We start from the raw sequence: 24,200 nt of genomic DNA on the forward strand, positions 1-24,200 counted from the left end.
ATAAAAGCCACAAAATTAGGACCCCAAATACATCCTTGTATCACAGCAATTATTTGGAGAAAAATTATAATAATCCCTATTCCTTTTATCATCATGGTAGCAATTCATTATTCGTCTGCTCAGAAGGATTTTAATGCAATGTATGAAATAGGCCATTCACTTCTACTGGAATCATATTTACTAAATCCACAAGTTATTTTCTCAAATTTTATTTCGTAGGTTGCATTTATTTCTCCCAGTTTCAGAGGCCTATTTGTAGATGTACTATACATTGACATAAAACAGCAAAATAACAACTGACAGGCACTGTAGGATTGCAATAATTATTTTGAAATAAGGCTGATTTGTTCTACTGTTTCTTTCCCTGAGGCAAATAACTGGAGGCTAGTTATGCTGTGATTCAACAAGCCAGAGAAAAAACACCTGTTGCATATGATTATTAAAATGCAATGAATAATTCAACATGAATATTTGGAAAAGCAGCATTGTTATCATGCCTCCCAGTTCTTAAGAAAGTGCCTGTATCTGAAGAGAGAGAAGGTGTCAGGGCAACCCAAAATACTGGTTGTGTCCCATCAGGGGTATCGGTCCATTCACTTTCTTAAACTTTCCAAATATATAATTGTTCTTTTCCCTGTCACTGACAGAGCAGTGATATAGCTTCATTAACCTGAGTTCTGCTGATTTCCTACATTATATTACTATGTACATAGATTTAAGCCAGCTGAAAAACCCCATCAGAGCATGATGGTCTTGTGCAATGGTCATTTGAAATACAGAATTCCAAAGTTAAGGCAGAGTAATTAAGGTGAATTTTATAGTGATCTGACTCATGTTTCATCTGAAATATTTCCCCATTTCGCTAAAGTCAATAGTTAAGTTCCTGCTGGTTGCAGCAGAACCTAGGTAGATGTTACTTTTCATATCAGTGATTCAGCGTATTTTCCAAGAAGTCCTTTATTGCTAAAATTCAATGAAAGCCAAGTTTCATGCATTGACATTTTGAGGCATACACCACCTTGGGATTACCAAAAGCTCAAAAGACCATGAAGGTCTCAAATATGCCAACCGACTAATAGAAAATGCTGAGAATCCTCAACTAAACGTACATGAAGAATGCTCAACAGCTTGTAGCACTGGGCTCTCATGAAATAAGAGAAAATTTCTTACCAGTACAAATAGATGCAAAGTTAATATACATATTTATTTCTTCTCACTCAGCTCTAATAATCTGAACTCCCACATGTTTCAGCCTCAAGGAAGTATCTGCTGAAAGAGAGGTAGAGGAGCTCTGTTCATTATTAGTAGTAACAGTAACAATAGTTGTACATCCTGTGACTCCTAGAGCAGGGGCTAAGCCATCCAGACTCTGCCATGGTTCAATTTCAACAAGCATCCTCCTGGAATTCAGACTGGGTTGCTGTAAATTTAAATCACCAAAACTTCCACTTCTAAAAGCTCATTCTTTCAGAATGTGACTTACAGGGCCAAGTTATATTATTCTTACTCTTGCTTTACACAGTTACTGGAACAGCAATCAATAGTACCCATGATTCACAAAAGGAAATAATGCTTTTGTTCAGATGCTGCCTACTGGCAGATCAGGCACTGAATTCAGTAATATTTTCAGTGATTTTTAATATCCTTTCACAAACCAATCACTAAATTCATAGCCTCAGATTGTGGCCTAATCTGGACTAGACGTGGATGAAAATGCTTGTATTGAGGGGTAACAGGCACATTCTAGCATTGGAAGTGATGTTTCTAATGGTTCCTGTGTTTAAAAGTGTTAAAAATATTCTAAGGAACTTATTTATTTGTTTCAATCAACATTTCGTCTCAATACTGTATCAAAAGAACTTTCTGACTTCGAGGTTAGGTAGAAAAGATGTTATCAAGACTCTTACTGTTGGCCTGTGGAAGCTCCTCTCCCACAACTTGTTTACTCTTTTTCTACAAAAGGCTCACAGAAACTTTATTTGCAGGCTGCCTCACTCCTAAAGCCTTGTAGCAGGCTTTGCAGTCACAAGTAACTCTAAACCAGCTACAGATGGCATCTCTGGAAATGGGCAGTTCTGCATTTTTTCAAGTTGAGGACTTAGAAAGTTTTCACTAATTTTGATTGGGCTGGGGAGAAAGATGTAGAGGCTTTCTATTTTAATTTTCACATTTCTCTCTAAGCCATTTTGTTCAATATTTTCTGTTTATGAAAGTTATTAGTATGGCTCTTTCAGCAAATACAATTTTCATGTTGCCTATATTCTCTCTACCTGAGAATTTCATATAGAGTCAGAGCAAAAACAAGTTGAATGAACTTTCTCTAGGTCAGGAACAGAAGGACTTCCTAAACTAGATGCTGGATCTATGTGATCATGTTAAGAAAATCCCTTATTTTTCATTAATTATTCCAATCTTTTTTTGAATTAGACAACATCTTCAGTTCCAAATCTCAGCTTGCACAATTGCACAACTTCCTCTGGTTTGTTTTAAACCCTAATTTCACCAGGTTCCTCTTTATATTGTGCAACATACTCATTAATTATTTCCCATTTTCTTTTTTCCGTATCATTAATGGCATTATGGATATCTATCCTCCCCCTGAAGTCCTACTGTAGCTTCATGTAGAAGTTATGCAAAATATTTGATGTTTTTTATTGTCCTGTTCTGTTCTTCTTTTCTTATTCTTCTATATTCATTTAGAAATTAAATCATCAAACTTAATGCAATAGTCAAGATGTGGGAACACTATAGGTCCATGAAGTGTTATACTAATCTCTTTTGGTTTGCTCTCAAACACTTTTCTAAATTTGATTAAATTATCATTCATTGTTGGGTTGTTTTCAAAGAGAACCCTACAAACGTGTTGAAGTATTTTCCTGTGGCACGACAATTCTGTCTCATAGATGTCTCTCAGCAGTTCATTTTGGCACCCAACAGCCAAGTTCTCGTCATCACCACACTGTCTGCATTTCTGATGAACAAACACTATATAACATCATCTTGTTTCCCAGCCGTAATGCCATCACCTATAGTGACCTTCTCCATGTCTGACAAGTTGGTTTCACTGTATGAGTTGATAGAATATCTCTATAATTATATATGGAAGTATTAGTAACCCATCTTTTTTCCATAATGTCCTGCTACGGGTGTCTCTGAGTGTCCACTCAGAGCTTCTAACCCCATTCACTGCAGGGCTGCCAAAGCTGTCGCTTTGAATGATTATGCTTATGTAAGGGAAATTCTTACAAGCTAAAAAATTCTTACTAGCTAAAAAAAACAGCAAACAAGCAAACAAACAAAAAACAAAACAAAACAAACCAACCAAACAAACAAACAAAACACCAAGAAGAAATCTTATTCTAAGTTTATTCATCAAAATTATATCCCTAGAATTTTAAAGTATTTGAGCTGCTTATTTGCAGAAAGGATAGCGGGTTTCTGCTGTCACCTGATTCATGGAGTATTTCCATTACATACAGATGAGATCATTACATTTTTGGTACTATTACTTGTCCTAAAGAGCTTAACTGGAAAACTACTGCTGCAAGCTACAGGAACATGATAAATACATCACATAATTCAGTGCTTGTTTTATCCTTCCTGTATTGGTTTGTATTTTTATTGCAACTTTGTCATTAGGTGAATTAAAAAAAAAAATCTATCGAACACAAGACCATAATAAAATAATATCATAGTAACATAATATCATAATACTAAAAATCTATTTGCCTTGAATTGGTTTATTCGGCAAAAAAAAAAATACTGGATAATATAAAATGGCATTTTATATTAAACATTGAAAAAGGCACTCTGAAGCAGAATTTTTCTCCCTACCATGTATGAGGTTTACCTCAGCTTCCTAGTCACAGAGTTGTGCCACCTCCTATGCTCTTCCTCTTTAGATCAGTGAAATCTTTAATCACTGTTCTGCTCTTCTCCAGTTCTCTCTTTTTCCTCATTCAGAATATGCTGTGCATTGAGAACACTATTTGATTTCCTCAGCTGGTGGACTGGAATGGACCAAACCTCGATCTCTTTCAGTACCTGAATGCCCTAGGCACTCTAATGCTGTAGAAGAAATAAGATGTGCTTCTTCTTGTGCTGTCACACACTTATGTTTAGAGGGGTCAGCAATATTAAACACATTCCAGGAATATCTACAGCCTCAAACCCCTGAGAAGAAAAGCATCTACTCTCTAGTTTGTGATTGTGATTAGATTTGAGCACAGAACTGAGACAGTTTGGATCTCGTGCAAAAAAAATGCATGGAAAGATTTAAATCAAAATATAAGGATTGTGGTATCTTCAGGATCAGCTGGCACTTGAAGCGGAGGGTTTCAGCACTAAGATGTTGGATATAGGCATCTAAATTCCACCTAAGTTCCACCTAAGGTGCCTAAAAGTCCTTTGTTTGGTCTGGCTCTAAATTCCTTTAGTTATATGAACAGGAAGGAAGAAAATCAATACTTCAGGTCCAAATGTGTCTGGAAATAGAGTGAACCTATTACATACATATTGTGTCATACTGAAACAATATAGGAATTCTTCACTTACTTTGGAGAACTCACAGCTGCAATATTTCGACTCTAGTTTGCAAGCTTTTATCACAGTTTTAATGAAGTGCAGTTGGTTTTGAACTAAATGTCTGTCAGTTTCCGTGAAAAGAATTAGATTCTTATCTTGCACCACCTGATCAGCTTTAAAATAGGGCTTAGTTCTCATTATCCTCCGAACACTATATTTAAAAGAAATTAACTGTAGTGATACATTTTAACCTGATGTGACGACAGACTCATTATCAAGATTAGTATGCTAGCAAAGATGGATTATCTGAAAAACGGGTTCATGGAAAGGAAGTTTGAAAGATTAGACTGTCTCCTGGGTAAAGGGTCTTTTTAGCAAAGCCAAGAACCTTTGGGAATGCTCTACATTCACTTGCAACTTTAATAGAAAAGGTGTCTTTGCTTTCCACAGAAAAGGCTGTAAATACCACAACTGCAACTTCTTAGACCATTGCTTATTGGTAGGAAGAAAGCAAAGTTCCAAGTTGAAGGCAACCCAGGGGGTAACTGCCTGCCTTCTGTGGCCTCAGCACTCTAGCAAACACTGTGCCCTCAAAGTGGGAAGATGTCAATATTTCCCTTGAAAATTTCAAATTTCGATGAGATACACATAACAGATTAGGAAAAGAGAAAGGCAAAATAGCGATACTTCTACTGCCTCTGGTTAGAGCTCTGCCACCTCTAGTTTTTCAGCAGTTGCTATGAGCTCTCCTCCTCCAGTCTTCAGCCTACTGAATTCCTAACCATTCAATTTCCACCAGAACCTGTACTGCTGCATTTGGCGAACATGTTGGCTCTGGCATTAGTGTTCTGCTTCCTTTGGTCCTTTGTGGCAAAGTTCTCACATGGGACTCCTCCTGCCATGGAAGTGATCCCCTGGGTGCTGTGTTCCTCAGCAGGAACATGCCTGCCCTCCCAGCATCCATCAGGCCTGGGCATCTGCCAAAGTGGCAAAGCGAGCCAACAGAAGACTTGAAATGGTCATTCCTTACAGAGAAAGACTATACCACCCACTGTCACCAGTGTCTCTGAACAGCAATAACTGTGCTTTATACATTTCCTCCACCCTCAGCCAACCTTCATCTGAACACGCATAATCAAATTGAAGGCTGTGATCAGGCTCGTTCACGGCTGGTGAGGGAAAAATTGATACTTCATAATGCTGTGCAGCCAGCCCTGCAATCTCTAGTAGCAGTGCTTCTCTAGGGGGAAACAGGGAGATACTTTAATAGGAAAATCGAGTATTTGCTTTAAACAATCTTAACTGACGAAGAGTTACTCATGCGGCCTAGTGGTTTGACTAAGTTGGAAATGGAACATGCTTGAGAAAAATCTGTCTCTGGCAGTTTTTCAGAGGGAGGAAAGAGCATGTCAATATTTTTGCAGTCTCTCCAGCACCAGTTACCAGAAGGCTGCTCTTATAAAGGCGAAAGGGCAGGCAAAGCTAAGAAGTAAACTTTAATAACATACAGATTGTTAAATTCCAATAAAATAAAAGCCTTGAAAGCGACAAAAAAGTGTAATTTAAATCTTAAAAATATTATTGAATATGTATAGTTTTCACAGGAAAATAAAGGAAACAAGGAAAGAAGCAAGTCCCAGGAGAAAGGCTTTTCAGAAAGAATCTAGAGAATCCAAAGTGTCTTATGAGAAAGACATGAAATGTCTTCTCTACAGTGGATTTATATAAAGGGGGAAACTCCCAGCAGGAGACCACCTCTGTGATTAAAACCAGAAAAACTACTATCAACAAATTCCACTAGTTACCAAATGTTTTTCATTACTTCCACAGTGGAGGCTTCTGCCTTGAACTATGAAAAATGCTTTGACAAATAGCTTCCAAAAACCCAGCTTGAGGAAGCTACAAAGCCATTTCATTCATAAGCAGAGACTACAAATTACTGGCAAAAAGTCTGGCTTCCCAGCTGCAAGACAAAACACCTCAGAATAGCGCACTCAATTAGGTGGGGTTTTTGAAGGAGTAGTTGCTGCCTAGCAAAAATAAGGGAGCTGATTAACGTAATATATCGGGCAAAGCACACTGAAGAGCCAGCTGCAGAGTTTGTAATAGCAAGAGGCAATGAATTTGAAAGGGGCTCTCTCTTTGAGTTTATAAACCGTCAAAATATTTTATTGACTGTGGTAGTTAGACTTCTCTACAGCCTCCCTGAACACTAGTGATTTCTTCAGAAAACTTTTATCGGCAAAGAGGTTTCCCAATGCTCTGTCTCTCCTTTCTCCCTCTCTCTTCTTTTGCCTTTCCCTACATGCACACAGAGAGGAAAAGGAATCAAAAACATGGATATACAGGTAATGCCGAATCTGCATGTAAATGGTTTGTATTAACTTTGAAGAACACTGCTCAAAAATACACTGAATGGATGAATTTTTGTATAGATATCTGTAATAAAAACTTCATTTTTAAATGAAAATGCATTAGGGTGAGGGTTAAACTGTAATTTAAGTGGGGCCATTGAGTATCCACATTCATTTTAAAGTACATCATGAGTGCAAAAGATGCACAAAAACACTTCACTCCTTAATGAATCCTACTTAGAAAATGCCTAACTGGTGGATTTTATTTGCCTTACACTTTTTTTACCAGCTTGTTTCAGAAAGAGTGATGAAAATTACTGTCATTCTCACAGATATTGAACTAAAATCAATATGAACACAAATCCTTGTGTTGCACAGTTAATATTCTCAGTTTCCTTTTACTATTACGACATTTATTTAAACAGAGTAGCTGGTGATCTACTACCTTTTCTAAAACTTATCTACAGACTGTCTGTGAATTCTGGCCAGAAATATCTTGAAAACAGTGACAAAATGTGGAATGTTTATTCCACATGAATATGCAAGGAAATCTTCTAAATTTGTGTTTTAAATTTCCTCCAGCTTTGCTTCCAGGCACCGATTTTTCACTCTTTCAGCAAAAATTTTGAGAATACAAAAAAAATAAATAGCAAACCAAATTCCATAAATACAGCATGATTTCTTTAAGAAACCCAGTGTTCATCCAGTTTTCATTGATGGGATATCAGTGGGAAAGCAGTGCATAGGAGCAATGGTGGGGTTTATTCTGTGACTTTGAGAGAACTCTCCCTGACTTTCTTTCTTACCCTTCAACTTGATGATACCTAAATATCACCCTGAAGTGGCTCCCAACTACAAGTCAATAACAATTGTTCCTCAACCACCTGCAGCATTGCGACAGCTAACATCTCTGCTGGATACATGGGAAGCGTGGCAAATACTTCTTACCTGTTAGAAGGAACACAAAAAGAAATTAGCTCACTAGGGCCAGGGTTGACACTAGACAAAGAATGGTAGACTACAAAACTGGAGCAGAAAGTGCACCAAAGAAATAGCCATCTCTTGTTTTCTTTTGGATCAGGAACCAATGATGTAACTTTTCCAGGAGAAATGAAGATATTTAAGAGCAAACTCAGCCAACTATTCAGATGGTAGAAAAAAACAGTAGCCAAAACAGACACTATTGCCTAGGAACAAGTGACAAAATGAGGTCTACTCAAAGCCAGTCTCCCTCTAACCAAGAACTATTTAGAGGAGATTCCACGTGCATAAAGAGAAACTTGTGGTTTTTGAAGGAGACAAATTATAAGTGACATTATATTTCCAAGGAAAATAATTGAGAGAAATGCCACTAATAATTCAGAGGCCAGCTATTCCCTGGTACAATAACCAACAGATATTTTAATCAAATAGTTGTTAAAACAACTGGACAGAATTCTATTTTATGTTTGGTTTTGTTAGTAGTGAGGACATTTATAAAATAATTTCATCATAGGAAATAACCTTGAATTGAATGAACTGAAGTTGATGCCATTTAAATGGAGTGGAAGAGCAAACAAAAAGCATGCGCTGTAACTCAGCAGCCTGTAATAAACTTGGGTACTAGTAGGAGGTGAAGTAAAACCCACCTAAGAAATAGAGTAAGTTAGCCCGAGCAAACCTAACTGCTACAATTAGAGGAGCACATGAGTAACCTAATACAAAGCTGCCATAGATATTTATGCTACACTGTTATTACTGCAAGAGTTGCAGTGCATATAATAGTGAAAGTCCCTGACTTGAAATGACAAATTTTAAGGAAGTGAGGGGACTAGTAAAGTCAGCCAGGCGAAAAAACTCAAAAACCTCTTTCTTGAAGAAGGTGGGAATGTCATTAAATTAAGTGTGCCAGTTCTATCTGGAACTGATACGGTAAGGCGGAAGATTGTAGGAAAAGTCTCAAAAACATTACTGAAAATAAGGGAATGGCAAAAAAACCCCATCAGTCAGTCAAGAAACAAACATCTTACTGGTCAGGAGGTCCAAGAACAAAGTCAGTATATTCAATAGTCAAAGGAAATGAAAACAATGCCCTTTAGTCATAAAACTGAAAAGCATGGAAAGATAAAATTAGGCTCATTATACAAGGAAAAGGCAGATATTAAAGAACATATAGATATGTTTCTAAAATTAAGCAGGTATAGGTTGGAAAAAGGGTACGGAACTTGTCTTGACTTGGAAGCAAATCTCCACATGTGAAGGACCAGGTCATCTCCTTGACTGAATTTCAAAAGGAGGGGCACAGGAAATTCTAGATCTGATACCAAGTATTAGCAACATATTTATAAAACAGAACGGTACAAAGTAACCAGAAAATCACCTATGTGAAGTAGCAGGGAAAGGGAAAGAAGAGATGTCAGGGCCACTACAGGCCCATTAAATTGATCTGAAGTAAACGCAAAGCTCTAGGAAGATATTTGAAGGGGAAAACAGTCAGATCTGAAGGCACAATGGAAACTGAATGGAATATAACATGACCTTATTTAGTACAGTTAAATACTAACAAAATCTTGTGTTTCTTTACCAAGATAACCAACTCTCTAGCCAAAGGTAGTGTAGTACACCTACGCTAATTAGAGTTCAATAAAGCATTTGATTCAAAATCACAACAGAAATGGTTAGTGAAGCTAGAGAAAATGTTTCTTTTAATGAAAACAATACTGTTGTTAATGATGTGCAGCAATATAATGTATGCCATATTTATGGCCCAGACTTTTACAAACACTAATGAAAGGTGTAATTTCTCTGCCCAATTTCAATAAGAATTTCGTTGGTATTATTTCTTGTTTTCAATATGCTTGCCAATCCTGAAACAACTTTTTGTCAGTCAGATGAAATAGGCCCCAGGAAAAAAGAAAAATCAGCTGATATTTAATTGCAAAGTAGAAAATGCTTTTGAAAACAATGCTCAGCCTGAATTTTCATCATCTTGCTACATGAATACCTTGATGGAGAGCAGTTACTTTCAGTAATGGTTGCATTTATCATTGTTTGCATCCTTGCCTATGACCACATAAAGCCACAAGAGGAGAAACTAGTCTATTGTGTCAATTATAACAGATGTACTGTTTGTTTGGGTTTTCCTTCCTCTTCCCATTGTTATCAGAATCCTATTGAGGAAATAAGAGTTTACTGACAGTTGCTCCAGCTGTTTATTTTCTCCCAAGTGCTTCAAGGGAAATACTTACTCTTTTGTCAACCCTTGTTTGATGCTATACCCAGATGTATGTGATGGCACAGCCTGGCAGAGGTGGCTAACACTCACTGAGATTTTTCCAGCACGAAGGAAGCTGCCTCTTGTCATGCCTTTTAGCCCACCTGGTGCTAGCAGTCAATGAGAGGAACTAAGGTAACTAGAGCTGCCATCCCTATTTAGCAGAACACAGACCTGTCTCTCACTGAGGCTCTTTTCTTAGTGCTATTTATTCATGTAGCATTTTGGAGGAGTAATGAAGTGAATTGGGATAAATCTCTTCTGGGGACAGAATGTCCCTCTCACCCTCGTAAATTTCTCTATTTGACATAACTTCTATGTGAGAGCCACAAACAATGGCCAGCCCACCATTCTGGGCACCTTAACAGATTACCAAGCAGAGGATTAGATGTGCATCCAGCTGTGATGGAGCAGAGTATCATTTTCGTAAAGCTTTATCACATCATATGATGCACTGAAAGATTTGATATGGAAAATCAGCTAGGAATTTTTTCTTAAGAGAGAAGAAAAGAGCCATTCTGCAAAGGAAATAGTTTATAAATTCTTTCCTAGGTCTTATTTGTAGGGGTTAGCTATTGTAGTACTATAGGTCTTACCGGGTACATTTACAGTTACACATAAGTCACAATAGCATTCACAAGGGGACCATGCATGGTGCCTTTGAGGTAATGCAGCCATTGCTGGCATGTGTAAACCAAATAAGCAAAAGAAATTGCACATACTAACAAAAACGGGGGTTTTTTTACACAAAGGAAAACAGAAGAGAAAATAATTGTTTGAAAAGCTGAAAGCAGAACATCTTCCACGCGCAAAGAAAAGTCTCCTTAAAGCCAGCTTCCCATGACAGCTAACCCTGAATTCAGAAATAACCCCCCAAAAGCAGGGAAATTGAAATAAAAGCCAATATAAGATAGAAAGCCTCTGGGATATATTGTCAAAGTGACTCATGAGGTTTAAAGTCAACAGAAGTTGACGAGTGAGACCAAAATTCTGTGTAGTACTTTAAAAACATACCCTAAGGTATTATACCAAGTAAAGAAACCAGGAGCTAATCTCTGCATACAAATATCATACTGCAAACTTTACTTGCACTTTTTTCTAAAAAAAAAAGGTCATGAGGAATAGATTTTTCTGCCTACCCCAGAGGGCACAAAATGTTTGGAAAGAAGCCTGTGCTGCAGATACACACAGCCCAAATCTTATGGTTTAAGTAAAGCATCAGGACTGTCCAGCTCTCCTTTTATTCCTCTTCAGACTATGACAACCATTACTACTGGCATGGTTACTTCTAACGCACATGCACACCTGCCATGTATGCCGTTTCAACCTCTAGATCCCTCCACAAATCTGTGATGGTTTTTCCTCTCACTTCTCCCTTTTCTCGTCTTGTATTTCTACAGTTCCATCAAAGCAGGGGCATGTAATAAACTAATCTGTGGCTGATTGTTAAACATATGCAAAAAACATTGCTTTTACAGTTGCATTTTTTAAGAATTAATTTTGTTGTTTGTGGTACAAACAGGGAGCTGAATGAAATTTCAAGTAATAAAACAGGCTAATCTGCATGCAGGCATCTAACAAAACCTATTCAATTGTTTATTCTTCTGAGTCATGCTGCAGTTAGGAATGAGGGAGAGACAGAAAGATGACCTTTCTATTTACTGAACTCAGTGCTGTTGATGGAATTTGTGTCCTTTTAATAACAACTTTACTTCATTATCGTTTCTCTGCTTAATTTCTCACACTTTTTTTTAATATGGACATCGCTGTGAATCTGGAACGCTTCATTGTAGACAGCTTCACCTGCTTCAGTTCCAGTTTCTCATCTGGACACTGAGGATGATGACATTTGATGCAGGAATGTGGCTTTCTGGGCTGTGTTTAGCAGGGGCTGAGATCCCCTGTGTGATAACAGCGAGCACAGCCCCAAACAATGGCTGGCCCTGTTCGCTGGGTGGGACACACCAGTGGGCTCCCTCTTCCCTGCTGAGAGATACTGGTTTGTTTCTCTCCAAGAATGTACTGCATGTTTACAGAGTAATTGTTGCAGTGGATAAATAAATAACCATATGCTCTAGACTTTTGGGCAGCAGCAGCATAAATGGTCACTTCCTCAGTTACTTCCTATGAGCACGTTCATGTTATCTTAATCATTGGGACTACAGGCAATAATAAAGTGTATTGCTTTTCCAAAGAGCAGAAAAATTTTAGTCTCTTCCTAGAATTTGGGCATATAACTTTAAACTTGGTTCTTTTAGCTGCAAATTATTGCTTAAGAAGTGATTCCAGCATGAGGAATCTCTAGGAGGCTGCTGTGGTGCTAGTTTGGATTCGAAAGGCAACATTTGAAGAACTAAGCCCAGTAAATTCCAGAAGAACAGCATTCCTCAAATGGTAAAATATCCAGAAGTATCTCGCTACCTGCAAAGGCACTTCTTGAGACTGGACAGGCACTGAGAAGTTTTTCCAAAGGAATATTTCTTTACAACATTTCTAGCAGTGCTTTAAGACAATGATCCCTCAGAAAGCAAAGGGATTCAATCCTTCTCTGTGCCTTACTCTGCTCGACTGAGCAGCAGATGAAGCTATTAAGATAACGTCTGTGATTTAGGCTGACAAAACCCTGGCATTAAAGTAGCAAAGGACCTGCTCTACTATATAGCACTGGCATAAAAGCCCTTAGGAGTGGCAAGTCAGTGAAGCATAACAGAGTATGCAGTTCTGCTCCAGCTCCCATCGGACATAACAGGGAGTGTACACCCACTCTCTCTGCTCTACCATACTCCAAGGGTGCCTGGCAGAGGTGCTGCCTTCACTAGGAAATGGCTTCTGCCAGCCACTTGGAACAAAGTCCATCCAGTTGGTCCCTCTGGAGAACCACTAAGAGCTGGGCTGGGCAACCCTTGCAGCATCAAGCACTTTCACGGGAGTCTCAAGGACCAACCATGGGAATAAACCAGGGCAGAACCATGCAGCTCAGTTCCCAGGGGACAGACTAATTGAGGACTAGCAGATGGCAAGTGACATGAAGCAGAAGTTGCTATAGTGAATTGAGTCCAAGCAGGCATTAAGAAATGAGTACTTTTAAGACCAGTTTTACCCGTGGCTCTCTTTCAGACATGACTTTATTTTACTCATGAGCAACACTTAGTGTTGCACGGGAAATTCTTCATAATGCCCCCCAAAATCTGTTAGGTAAGCTAGAATATTCTTTTACTGCTAATCCAATATGCACAAAATATCATTCCCCTCTCCCCCCCCCAAAAAAAAAGCTATCTGCAAATTGATCTCACCATTTACATTGCATCTACTTCACCCTCAGTGCAGCTAATCTGCTCTCCCTGACAACTCCCATGCCTAGTCTCAACAGAAAATTTGTAGCAAACTCAACGAAGGTAATCAAGGGTTGTTACTTGGGCAATGAAAGCTCTACTGGGACGGGCAGACCAAGGCCATGGAGCTCAGGCTGGGATGTGAACTCTGCGAGGCTGTGTGGGAAGCAGGTTCACGGAGTCTGGCTCTCAGCCACACCACTAACCTGGAGTGGAGAGGCTGTTCCCTGCACAAATCAAAGCCCAGCCTTTAACATCTAGAAAATCTTTTCAGTTTATCACTGATTAGATGGTGATTGCTGCAGACATGAACTTATAAGAAACCTGGAGCTGACACGACAAATACTGTTGCCTGGAACTAATGGTTAGATTCTTGATAGAAAAAAAAAAAAATCTATTTTAATCACTAGCTAATCTGATACATTATTTGATTTTAAGTAATTTATCTTTCTTCTCCATTACCTATTATTAGTTACCCTTTTTCTTTCTATTCTGTTCAAAATGAAAAATGTTTACACTGATTAAATTCTACCAGCAGAAAGTTTGCATACAGAGAATATTTGAGGCCAGCTTTCACATTTCACATTGCTGGAGTATTTTCTCTAGCATTCAAAAATATATTCAGCCTTACCAAACTACCATTTTGAATACTGTAATCATAAATATGTATGTGTACATGCACATACACATACGTAAATTTTGGTTTACATGTAAAATGACCGAATGGAATTTTATATTTAAATTATAAGTTTACTTAAGGTTGGAAGTTTTAGCTTTTGTTTGCAGTGAGGCCACTGTCTACCACACCTAGCACATATGAAAGGGAAACAAAAGGAGACATATTTATATAACAATCTGCAACAGATGCAAACCTACAGCAGATGACTCTCTATTAATGGATGTAGCATGTATGGGGTGTGTGTAGAGAGTGTTATATACATTTATATGCACACATAATATATATGTATTATATTACAATATATAAATAAATTAACATAAAGTTTAAGAATGCTAAATAATCTTCAGGTATTTACTTAGATATGCATTATTATGATTAGACTCTTTAAATAACATTTATGACAATTAACTGCCAAAGTATACACATTAATGTCCCTCCTTTCTCCTCTGTAGATGAATAGGAGCTGCCTTTTAAGATAGTTTACACTTAAATTATACATTTCAAATGTAGCTTGTATATATCTGCATTTATTTATTTAATTCAATTAAGAGTAGACTATAACTCTTACCCTGTATTTGAAATGGAAACATTTTAGTCAGAGTCAAATATTATTGTGATTTTGTAATTAAAAATTGACATTAATTTCCCCACAGACTGTTCACCTTTAGAAAATAAGTTCACACAGCTGATTTGTTCTTTCCTGAACAATGATGCTCTTATTTTATCTGACATTCACTAAAAATAAATGTGTGTGTGAATGAAGGAATTAGGTCACCTAGTGACACTACTGGTGGTAGAAGAATATTCAAGAAAAAAAGTTTATGTCTTTGCACACCGAGCAGTATAGTTTCATGCAATAAAATGACAGGCTGGCCGCAGTAATTGGTTCCAGTCCTGGAGCAGAGCGAGGGATGCCATGGTTACTGCCGGCAGCCGTCCCTGTGAGCAGGCAGTGCTCTGCACCGGGTGTGGGGTGTGCGGCGGGGCTGCACATTTGCTGCCCCGAGGCTCTGATGGCTTTTGGCACCATCAGGGAAGGGTTATCATTTACAGCCAGGTTCCTGCCTCCAGCTGCCCCGGGTCTCTGACACTCAGTACTCAACACCCGTGCTGATGGTAGGGCCGGGGAGGACAGGGCTACGTGAGCCCTCACCCCACTGCCCACACAGCGAATTTGCACCTCACCAGAGCCTGAAAATCCCTTTGTACGGCTCCAGGTGCTTTACCTGGTGCGAGGAATGAGACAAACTATGAGATACTAGTAACAACAGTAACAGCAGTAACAACATACTTGCTCCTGTCACGTCACATCACTCCCCGACGTTTCAGACAGCTCTGTGTTTGTTCTGTGCTGTACAAGGTCTCTGGGTTCTCATGTTTGTTTGTTTGTTTGTTTTAATTTTGGTGCATGATAGTACGTGCCATCTCATGACCTGGCGCACCACCAGCCTTGTTTTCTGAGAATCAGGCCTGTCAGAGCACATGTACCTGCCAGAGGTATTTTATCTGATGACTGGAATATCCAGTATATATGCAGTTAATTGACTTCACGACTTGCCCATTTGGGCCTGCCCTGGTGAAGTGCCCACACTGGAATAGGATTAGACAAAAAAGACAACTCCAGTTCAACAAGAAAGGAGCTAATATAAAACATTAATCCTAGAAGACAAGATGAAGCTTCTCCTTTGTCCCTGGGTTTTAGGATGACCATTACATTGTGGTCTTTCTAGGTGTAGTACTTAGCAATAGAAAACATACCTATACTATCATAGTAATAATAATGTAATTGATTCCTTAAGTTCTGAAAAGCAGCACTATCTAAATTCCTTTTATTACTTTTTTCACTTACTGGGTATGACACAGATAAAAAGAAAAACAAACAAACAAAAAACTTCAGAGCTTCCCATGGAGTCAGGAGCTATACAAAGCTGCACATGTTCTTTTCAATAGACAGAGCTAATACAGGCAATTTTGTTTATTTGGAGAAGCGAAGAATTCGTCATGTAAAACAACACTCTGTTAGCTATGGCACTGAGTTCAGACAGGAGAATACTGAAAAGCCTTGACCTTCATACATACAATGACTGAGCAGTATGTAAAGAGGAAGAGGGGGCCTCCTCCCTGGGTACCATTTTTCTTTCAGTCATCTTTGTCCCCTTACTCAACTGGTCTTTTATGACGACAACCTTCCCTGTGTCTGAGAATCATCATTATATTTGGTTTTCATTGACCTACACCTCTGCCTCCAAGACATACTGCAGTGTCCTTCCTAAACAACAAATGTTCTCTGTGTAAAACTCATACAAGCTCTCCTGGTTTAGGGAACTAGTTCAGGACCCGAACTTAGTTCCCTGTGCTTCCCAACTGTAGTGCTTGCAGTGTTCTTATAGGCATCTCAGAATTTACACAATTATATTCATCAAAGCTGCTGTACACTGAACTTGTAGGTACAGTGGTAAAACAGCATCAACTAATATCTCATGTTGCTAGAGTTGCAGTGCCAGCAACAATAGGCCCAGCTCATATGAAGCATTACACTGCCAGAGAACTAACAGAGTGACCCAGAAAAAACATATGTATGGTAACCTTTATATAAGTGTTTACCCTGGATCTGAATTCAGTCCTGTGCCTGTTTGATAAATGATGATATTTAGCACTATTACAGTATTTGATTCACTGCAATGACAGTGACGTGCTGAAAAACTCTGTGAGTCAAGAATCTTTCAGCACAGTGCGGAAATGCATCAATAATGAAAGAGGAAGAACAGGTCACATCTAAGAGCAATACGGGTCTTCACAAACTGCAGTCAGTATGCAGGACTTTTGCTATGATATAGAAGGGGCAGGGATGATGTGTGTACTGTTTTGTAGTGTAAGATCACCATTTCTTTAGGTATGGCACAAAAATGACTTGTAAAGAACACAAAAGGGCAGACATTCAGCAAGGAATTTTCTATTTTCTGCCTTCTATCTGTACAGTGTATAAATCCAAGAAGGAATTAATTCCACTCACCATGGGAATTGTCTGTAGCTCTATACCAGCCGTGTGAGAAGGGCAAGCGAAAGCCACAGATGCAGATCTACTTATCCGGATCGAACTAGTGGGCAAAGGTGCAGAAGCTTCCTCATACCATGGCTTTCCAGGCCCCATTTTCTTGAAAGCAACAGATTTCAGTGAATATACACCCAAAAGGTTTGATCCTCCAACCCCCCTCTCAGGAATTTTGCCATTGGCATGGGAAATCAGCCTCAGAGAGTGCCCCCAGGCATAACCTGGTCAACCTAAGCCTTTCCCCCTTGTTCCTGGCTGTGTGTTCCTCGCCTTGCTCATCCAGAAAGCTGATCTAGCCGAGAAGTAATGACTTTTGTTGTGTGATGAGTTTTTCTCACTTCTCTGAAACAACTCCTCATGCAGCCACACAAGCACCAGGGCCCACACAGGGTGGAAGGAGAGGACAGGGTCTCAGCAGCCTTGGTCTGCAGCCCGAGATGTTCTGGATGTGCATATTTAACATCTGAAAAGTCAAATCATAGTCCATCTCAAAGAAAATTTTCTCTGTTGTTGAAATATACAATTCATCAGATAGCTAGCACTGCTCATGCACATTAATTATTCTGGGACTTCTCAAAAAGCAAGCATATTTATGGGACAGTTGTCTAATGAAGCTTGCATGAAACCTCTACAAATGCAAAACACATAACTCAAAATGTACTTACTTTTGCAGAAGAACCTCATTTATTTGGCCACAACAAACAACATGGTTCCAGGCCAGCTTTATTTGTGCCTCAGCTCTATGCACAGTGATCTTTTCATAGCACGGCAGCTGCCATGCTGACACGTGCGATACCCTTGCACCAAAATGACTATCTGTCCTACTAAAATGCTCTGATTGGCTCTGATTTGCTGTGAACTGTACAATGAATTTTGATGACACAAGATTTTATTGTGATCCTGATGGACTGTGTTGATTGTTTTGTTTCTTACAGAGGTGAAATCTCAAACTGAAATACTATTCTGAACTTCAAATAGATAATAGCAAAATATCTGTAGTGAGTTGTTGTATTTGACACAACAGAAGGCTGGAAAAATATGGTTTTAGAAGTCTTCAACTCTTCCCACTGCAGATCATCTAACTCAGATGAATACTGTTATTGCTAACATAATGCATTTTTTAACAACAAATCCTTCTCTCAGGCATATAAAATGCTGCTTGCACAGTTCTGTTTTTATTTTAGTGATCCAGACAGTTTTCAAAATAAGGAGAAAGCTGAAAACAGAGTGCTTCTGTTTAATACTGTAGGACATTTTTTTATGCAGCTGCTACAACAATGGCAAATATCATCCCTGTCCATGAAGAAAAAGTTTCTGGTCCTAACACTGCTTTAACTATCAATGCTTTAACCATGAATGCATTTGGTTTGAGTGGAAAAAGGAGAACACCAGACCAACTAGAGCAGAGACAGAGGGCATGAGGCCTTTCAGAGGACAGACATGCATTTTAATGTAACCTGGCTAAGGAGAGGGAAATCTTCACCGAGCAACAACAATTTTTACAAAGTTCAACCTTTTGGAAATAAATTACCACTATGCTTCATCTTAAGTGGCTGTATAAAGTTTACAGGGGCCTTTTAAGGTACCTTGTTCTTTACGTCCTGTGGCTGTAAATGTCATTTCAGAACCAGAAAGTAAAAAAATTATACTTTGTAATTTTGTCTAGGGAAACATTGCTTTTTATCTGGCACACCACTGGAAATGAGTTTAATCCTTTCCACTGTATTTTAATAGTACAGAGGCAGGGGTACAGCCATGAATTTTTTGTGGGTTTATTTTTACAGTTCATATATTTAAAACTAGATTTGCTAAAGATCTTCAAATGCAGATGCCTAAACAAAAGCGTCTAATGCCACACGGAGTCACACCCGCAAAGCTGGAGATCCTTGCCAGATCCAGCTCTAAAAGGATGTAGCTTTCTCACTGTTCAGCAGTGTTTTGGAAAAAAACAGCCTAATGAAGCACCTACCTTGTTGCACCGCATCCCGCATTCCCCTGGCCAGCGTGTGAGCGCTGAGCACAAGCCTGCTCCTCACTTTACAGCCCTGAGGACAACTCCTGAAGTCCTTATTCAGTATGTCTCTGAAACTCTCCCACTGAAATAAGCCACCCATTTCTCTTTCCAGGGTAACAATTTGTGTGGCATGTAACCTGTTTTTTTTCCTTTTCTGTACACATGTCTGAAGCAAGGCCTGGTGAGCGGAAAGGAAAATTATGCTTATTCTTACAGGATCCATTTACAGCACTGGGAGAAGCAGAGCAGCATTTTAGCATCTAAGCTATTTCTGAAGCCTTGAAGCAGTATTTGTATGTTGGAGGCCCTGTTTGGTTTTTTATGTCCTTAGGCTGTCAGAGCTACAACAGCAGTATTACTACAGCATAGTAGGTATATCATGTACAACATAAACACAGCACATTCATATAGAACAACTAATTTTCACCCCAGAAAATTAAATCTCTGTCTTTTAGGTATGTTTTTTAGGTTTCTCTTTCTTTTGGCTAGGGAGAGAGCATGTTCCTAACTTCTCTCGTGCTCCAACACTTGCATTCATGTGGCACTGAAGGGAGGAAGTACCCATTAGGTCCAGATAGACTGTTCGTTAACACAGTTCTTCAAGGCCTGTGTGTAGGAAAAGTATTTACAGAAATTCAACAGCCAGCATCTCAAACCTGGGCACCCAAAATCAGGTGTCTGTGGTTGTATTTACTTACGTATCTGTGAGATTTCTTGCAAGTTTGGAGTGCCTGCAAAGACAAAGCTGCAGCTTTGAACAAAGGACTAAGCAGCCTGCAAAGCCTTGCCCCAGAGCAGAGAAGGGAAAAGACCTTCTCACTAGGAGCAGGAGGCCACTGGATGGCTCCTAAGCCCTGCGCTGACCTCCTCTCCTTCCTCCTCATCGGAGGAAGAGCTCCGTCCCCATGCACAGGGCAGGAAAACTGCTTCTCAGGAGCTGTCTTGGCAGTGCAATCAACCCCTGCCAAAAAGGACCAGAGGGGACGAGGGGAGTTTGTGTCACCGCTCAGGTGCAGAGTGTTGTGTCTGTGTCGCTGCCTCTGTCTCTCAGAGACACATGCACAGGTTTCACATCTTTTATTTCATTTGTCTTTTATCTGATGGGATGAATCTAGGCTGAAAAAAAAAACGTGTGGTTTGGGTTTGGCATTGAGGCTAGCATAGATTTCAGCTTCTGAGAAGTCAAGACAAGGATGGAGACTTCATCTGTATCCATACAATTTGCACACATACACATAAAGATATGATATAGTATGCTGACATCAAGGGTCAACAGCTAGCTATTCCATTTATAAGGAAAAGTAAACCTCTTTCAAACACATGCAAAAATCTACTTTAGAAGTTGTTTTTTTTTCCCTTATTATGATGCAATTAAGGAAGTGATCAAATATATTTTCTTTCCTTACTTTCTTCCTTCTGAAGTAATGTTCATATTACCAGTGTTTCTTACTGTCACAGCAGACTTGAAGGAAGTACTGTGAATACACAGAAGGGAATTGGACTTCAGGACACACTTTACCCCAGGCTTTTAGCATGCAATGTAGTTAGCCTGAAGGCAGCTTTGATGCCACTGTTCTTTCCCCAAAGACATCCCTCATTACTGAATGTTACATGTTGCCCTGTTGGTCTGGAAGAAACATTTCATTAACTACAATATCACTACAGATTGCATCTAGTTGCCATAGAAACTTTAGAGAAGAAGCTTGGGTTTAACTCTTGGAATGGAGTGATTTTTTCATCCTTATAGCATTATAACTTAAAAAAGATACCATGTCTTTTATTGGCCTTTATCTTTCAGTATAAAAACTGACAGCTGGTGATAATTCATACAGGGTTGATGGTTGTGAAATATTTTTATTACAATATATCTACTACTTAGCTGGGACACTGCAGTGAGGGACAAAATTGCTGTTGACTTTACTGCAACTGTGATTTCCACCTCAGCCACTGAAAGTCAAAGGCTGCTCTAAAGCTGATGCAGAAAACTCCTTTTACTGGTATGTTCTGCTGGAAGAGAGAATGAGCCAGCAAATGCAAGTGCTGATCATGGCTTTGCCACAACTTCTATCAGTCGCAATTTGTTTGTGAAATGGACATAAGGACACTGCATATTCCTGAGGTGCTTAGAGATCCTCAGATAGAATGTGACTGCTGATGGACACTTATTTGTTTTCCTCATGCACTAGAAGATGCCTAAGAGTTTGTTGGGTTTTTTTTTTTAATAAAGACAACCCTTCAGCCCAAGACTATAGACTAATCCATATATCAGGCTCTGCAGCTCCCTAGACAGCAGTACTGCTACTAAAATGGTGTTCTCTTTTAACAGAGACTCCTTTATAGTGTGCATGGAAAGACCCAACTTCATAGTGTTTCCACAATGAAGTAATGCTCTGCCATGCTCCAGATTATACCACTTTATCTTTCCCTCAAAGAAGCACCAGCTCTCTCTGAAACTGGAGCCACAATCCCACACTGATCAGCATTTTGGACTTGAGTGACTTTTTTTATTTACTGGATTCACTTCTGCAAAATTAAAAGCCTGCAGATTATGGCACTTCCCATTTACATAAGTGTAAGGGTGAACTGTGCAGTGTATGCTATTATCACTCAATAAAGAGTTACTTCTGCCTTGACAGGCTACATAAAAATGTGAAAAGCCTAGTTTCCAAAAGGTCTCAAGTTCTCCATCCCCCTTTTCCTTGTGTTCTCATTTCCTCACTTATTAGAAATACATCAACATCAACAAATGATAGTTTAAGGTTACAGCAGTGGAAGGGTCTGGCTTCCTCTCCTGCCAACATTCTTCGCAGGGTGGCTTCTGCACACTAGCACTTTTGTTCTTTTTGCTACAAGCTCCTTTCAGTTTGTAAAACTCAGCCTCCAGTTACAGCTGGTTTTGTTCTGAAAGAAAAACTGGAGGGGGATGAGTGTGTGTGTGCAGGGATGGGAGAACTGGCGCCCGTATCAGTTTCTGACTGTTCCAAGGCAGGGTGGTGGTGGGGGTTGTATTTAACTTCATAACAGAGGTTTTGTTATTAATCCTCTTAACTACATTGCACAGTCCTCACTCATGTTGGTGAACCAAGTAGTGTTGCTGAAGTCAATGAGGCTGTGGTGCTTTATTATTTCAAATCATATAACGATCACTGTATGAGGAGTTATAGTAATGTAACACTTTCACTCACAAGTCAATGGGTCTATTTGTGCAAATGTTCACAAGCACGAATGAGAATTGTATGATTTAGCCCAATGCATACTATTTTCTGACAAGTTCGGTATCTTTTCTTGATAAAAACTCCAGGAATAAACTGTCTCGCATGTGCAAACTGCACAATGAACCTGGTTCTGCTTGGAATATCTAATTTGTCTCAGTGGCATTGCTCCAGAGGAATGTACTTAACTCTTTGGAGCCACTATTAGATTAGGACAAATTTGATGGTTTCAGCTGATTGACTAGGGATGATGTGGAAAAAAAATAGGATTTTCTATCCTTGAGAAGCACTGGTTTTAAATGGCACTATTTCATTTGAAATGTCTCATAGCTGAAGTGGTGCCTTAAAATGACGCACCTACGGAAATTCACATGAAGGAAATAAGATTCAGTATGAGAATTATTATTAGAGGATGATTATATGACTTGAAATAATGAGGTACCACAGTGAAAACCATCCAGTGAACACAGCACTCATTAGTGAGTAGTTTCATATTTAATTTGCATTCTTTGTTTTGAAATAGGAGGACAGCCTGCTACCCAGTTATAAATTCAAATTTACAATTACAAACACCAGTAAACCCAGTAAGGACAGGTATTCTGCAGGGAGTTACCCCATTGAAGGCAGTTCCAGCAGCACACATAGGTAAAAGGTTTAATTCAGCTGTAAACAGAGAGCTGCTTATCAAACATCCTGTTCTTGCACCAGACCTAGGCAGATTCTTGGGTTACAACAGACATGCACTTTATCTTTCTGACAGCATTTGCCATTACACCCTGGATAGCTCAAAGTTGTATTTCCTTTCTTATTTCCTACTGGCAGCTAAGTTTCATTCCCATCTCTTTTTCTTGCTTCTAAAATGACACAACTTGAACAGAAGCTCATATTTGCCAAAGGGAAGGATGAAAAGACTTCATGCTTTACACAAATAACCATCTGAAGGGGACTGAGGCAGCTTCACACCTGACCTGGCTGGAACAGGAGTGCAGGACCCTGGGGGCTGAGACCACAGAGAGGCAAACCCTTCCATACCAGTTAAGGGGATCCCTTCTTTTGCTGGAATGTGAGATACAGTAGTCCTGTTTGCTGTGGAAAGATAGCAGCATCAGTCTGTACAGAAAAACATGGCATTATTTTTCATTTGTCACTGCAGACAGTCCTTGTGAAGGGGTTCAAAAAGCACGAGGAAAGCACACTGCTGCTTTCACAGAATGAGCCACAATCTAATTCTTTGTCTGGCTGCTCTGTGTCTGAGTTACTCTGGACATGCCTGGATGTAAGAGGAGGACTTCAGCTATTTTTCTGGATGTCTGATATCCTGGTTGGAGCAGATAAGAGTTAAACATGATTAGGTTGACTCTAAATGTACGCATGGTGAGCCTGACATATTTATGGCACATGAATGACATAGTGCATACACCCAAATGTTTTCCTTGTGGAAATCCTGGACAGAAGTATGAGAACTCTGCATTTTGGAAAGAGGCAAGTTCAGTAGTGTAAAACTTGAAATATCTGAAAAAGCGAAAATGAAAACAGTTCCATGGTCAGTAGATACTGAAGATAACCAGCTCAGTGTTTGTTGATACTGACTGATTCAAATACAGAAGTGCTCTCTGAACTGGTGGAAGTCTATCCCATTATCCTACTGTGTCATCCTAGTGGGACAGGGCATGAGGATAAGCACTGTTGTGACCTCTCCCATGCTCATCCATCCCTACAAACTGATTGACCAGCCATGGAGCAAGCCTCATAGCCAGGCAACTGTGAGTCTCACTATCTC

General features: G+C 39.3%; 1 protein-coding gene across 2 annotated transcripts in view; it reads right to left on the minus strand.

Moving 5' to 3' along the window:
• Positions 1–1,239: 1,239 nt before the first annotated feature.
• The window catches only part of NUBPL (NUBP iron-sulfur cluster assembly factor, mitochondrial), a 160,575-nt gene continuing 137,614 nt past the window's right edge, over positions 1,240–24,200 (minus strand). The window contains exon 11 of one of the 2 annotated variants that reach the window (XM_065064109.1): positions 1,240–1,266. In XM_065064109.1, the coding sequence (XP_064920181.1) occupies positions 1,255–1,266 (12 nt within the window). In that variant the 3' untranslated portion in view covers positions 1,240–1,254. Of the gene's footprint in view, positions 1,270–24,200 lie in introns of both variants that reach the window. The other variant, XM_065064108.1, reaches the window with a different exon arrangement.

The sequence above is a fragment of the Columba livia genome, chromosome 5 (assembly GCF_036013475.1).
Source record: "Columba livia isolate bColLiv1 breed racing homer chromosome 5, bColLiv1.pat.W.v2, whole genome shotgun sequence".
NCBI lineage: Eukaryota > Metazoa > Chordata > Aves > Columbiformes > Columbidae > Columba > Columba livia.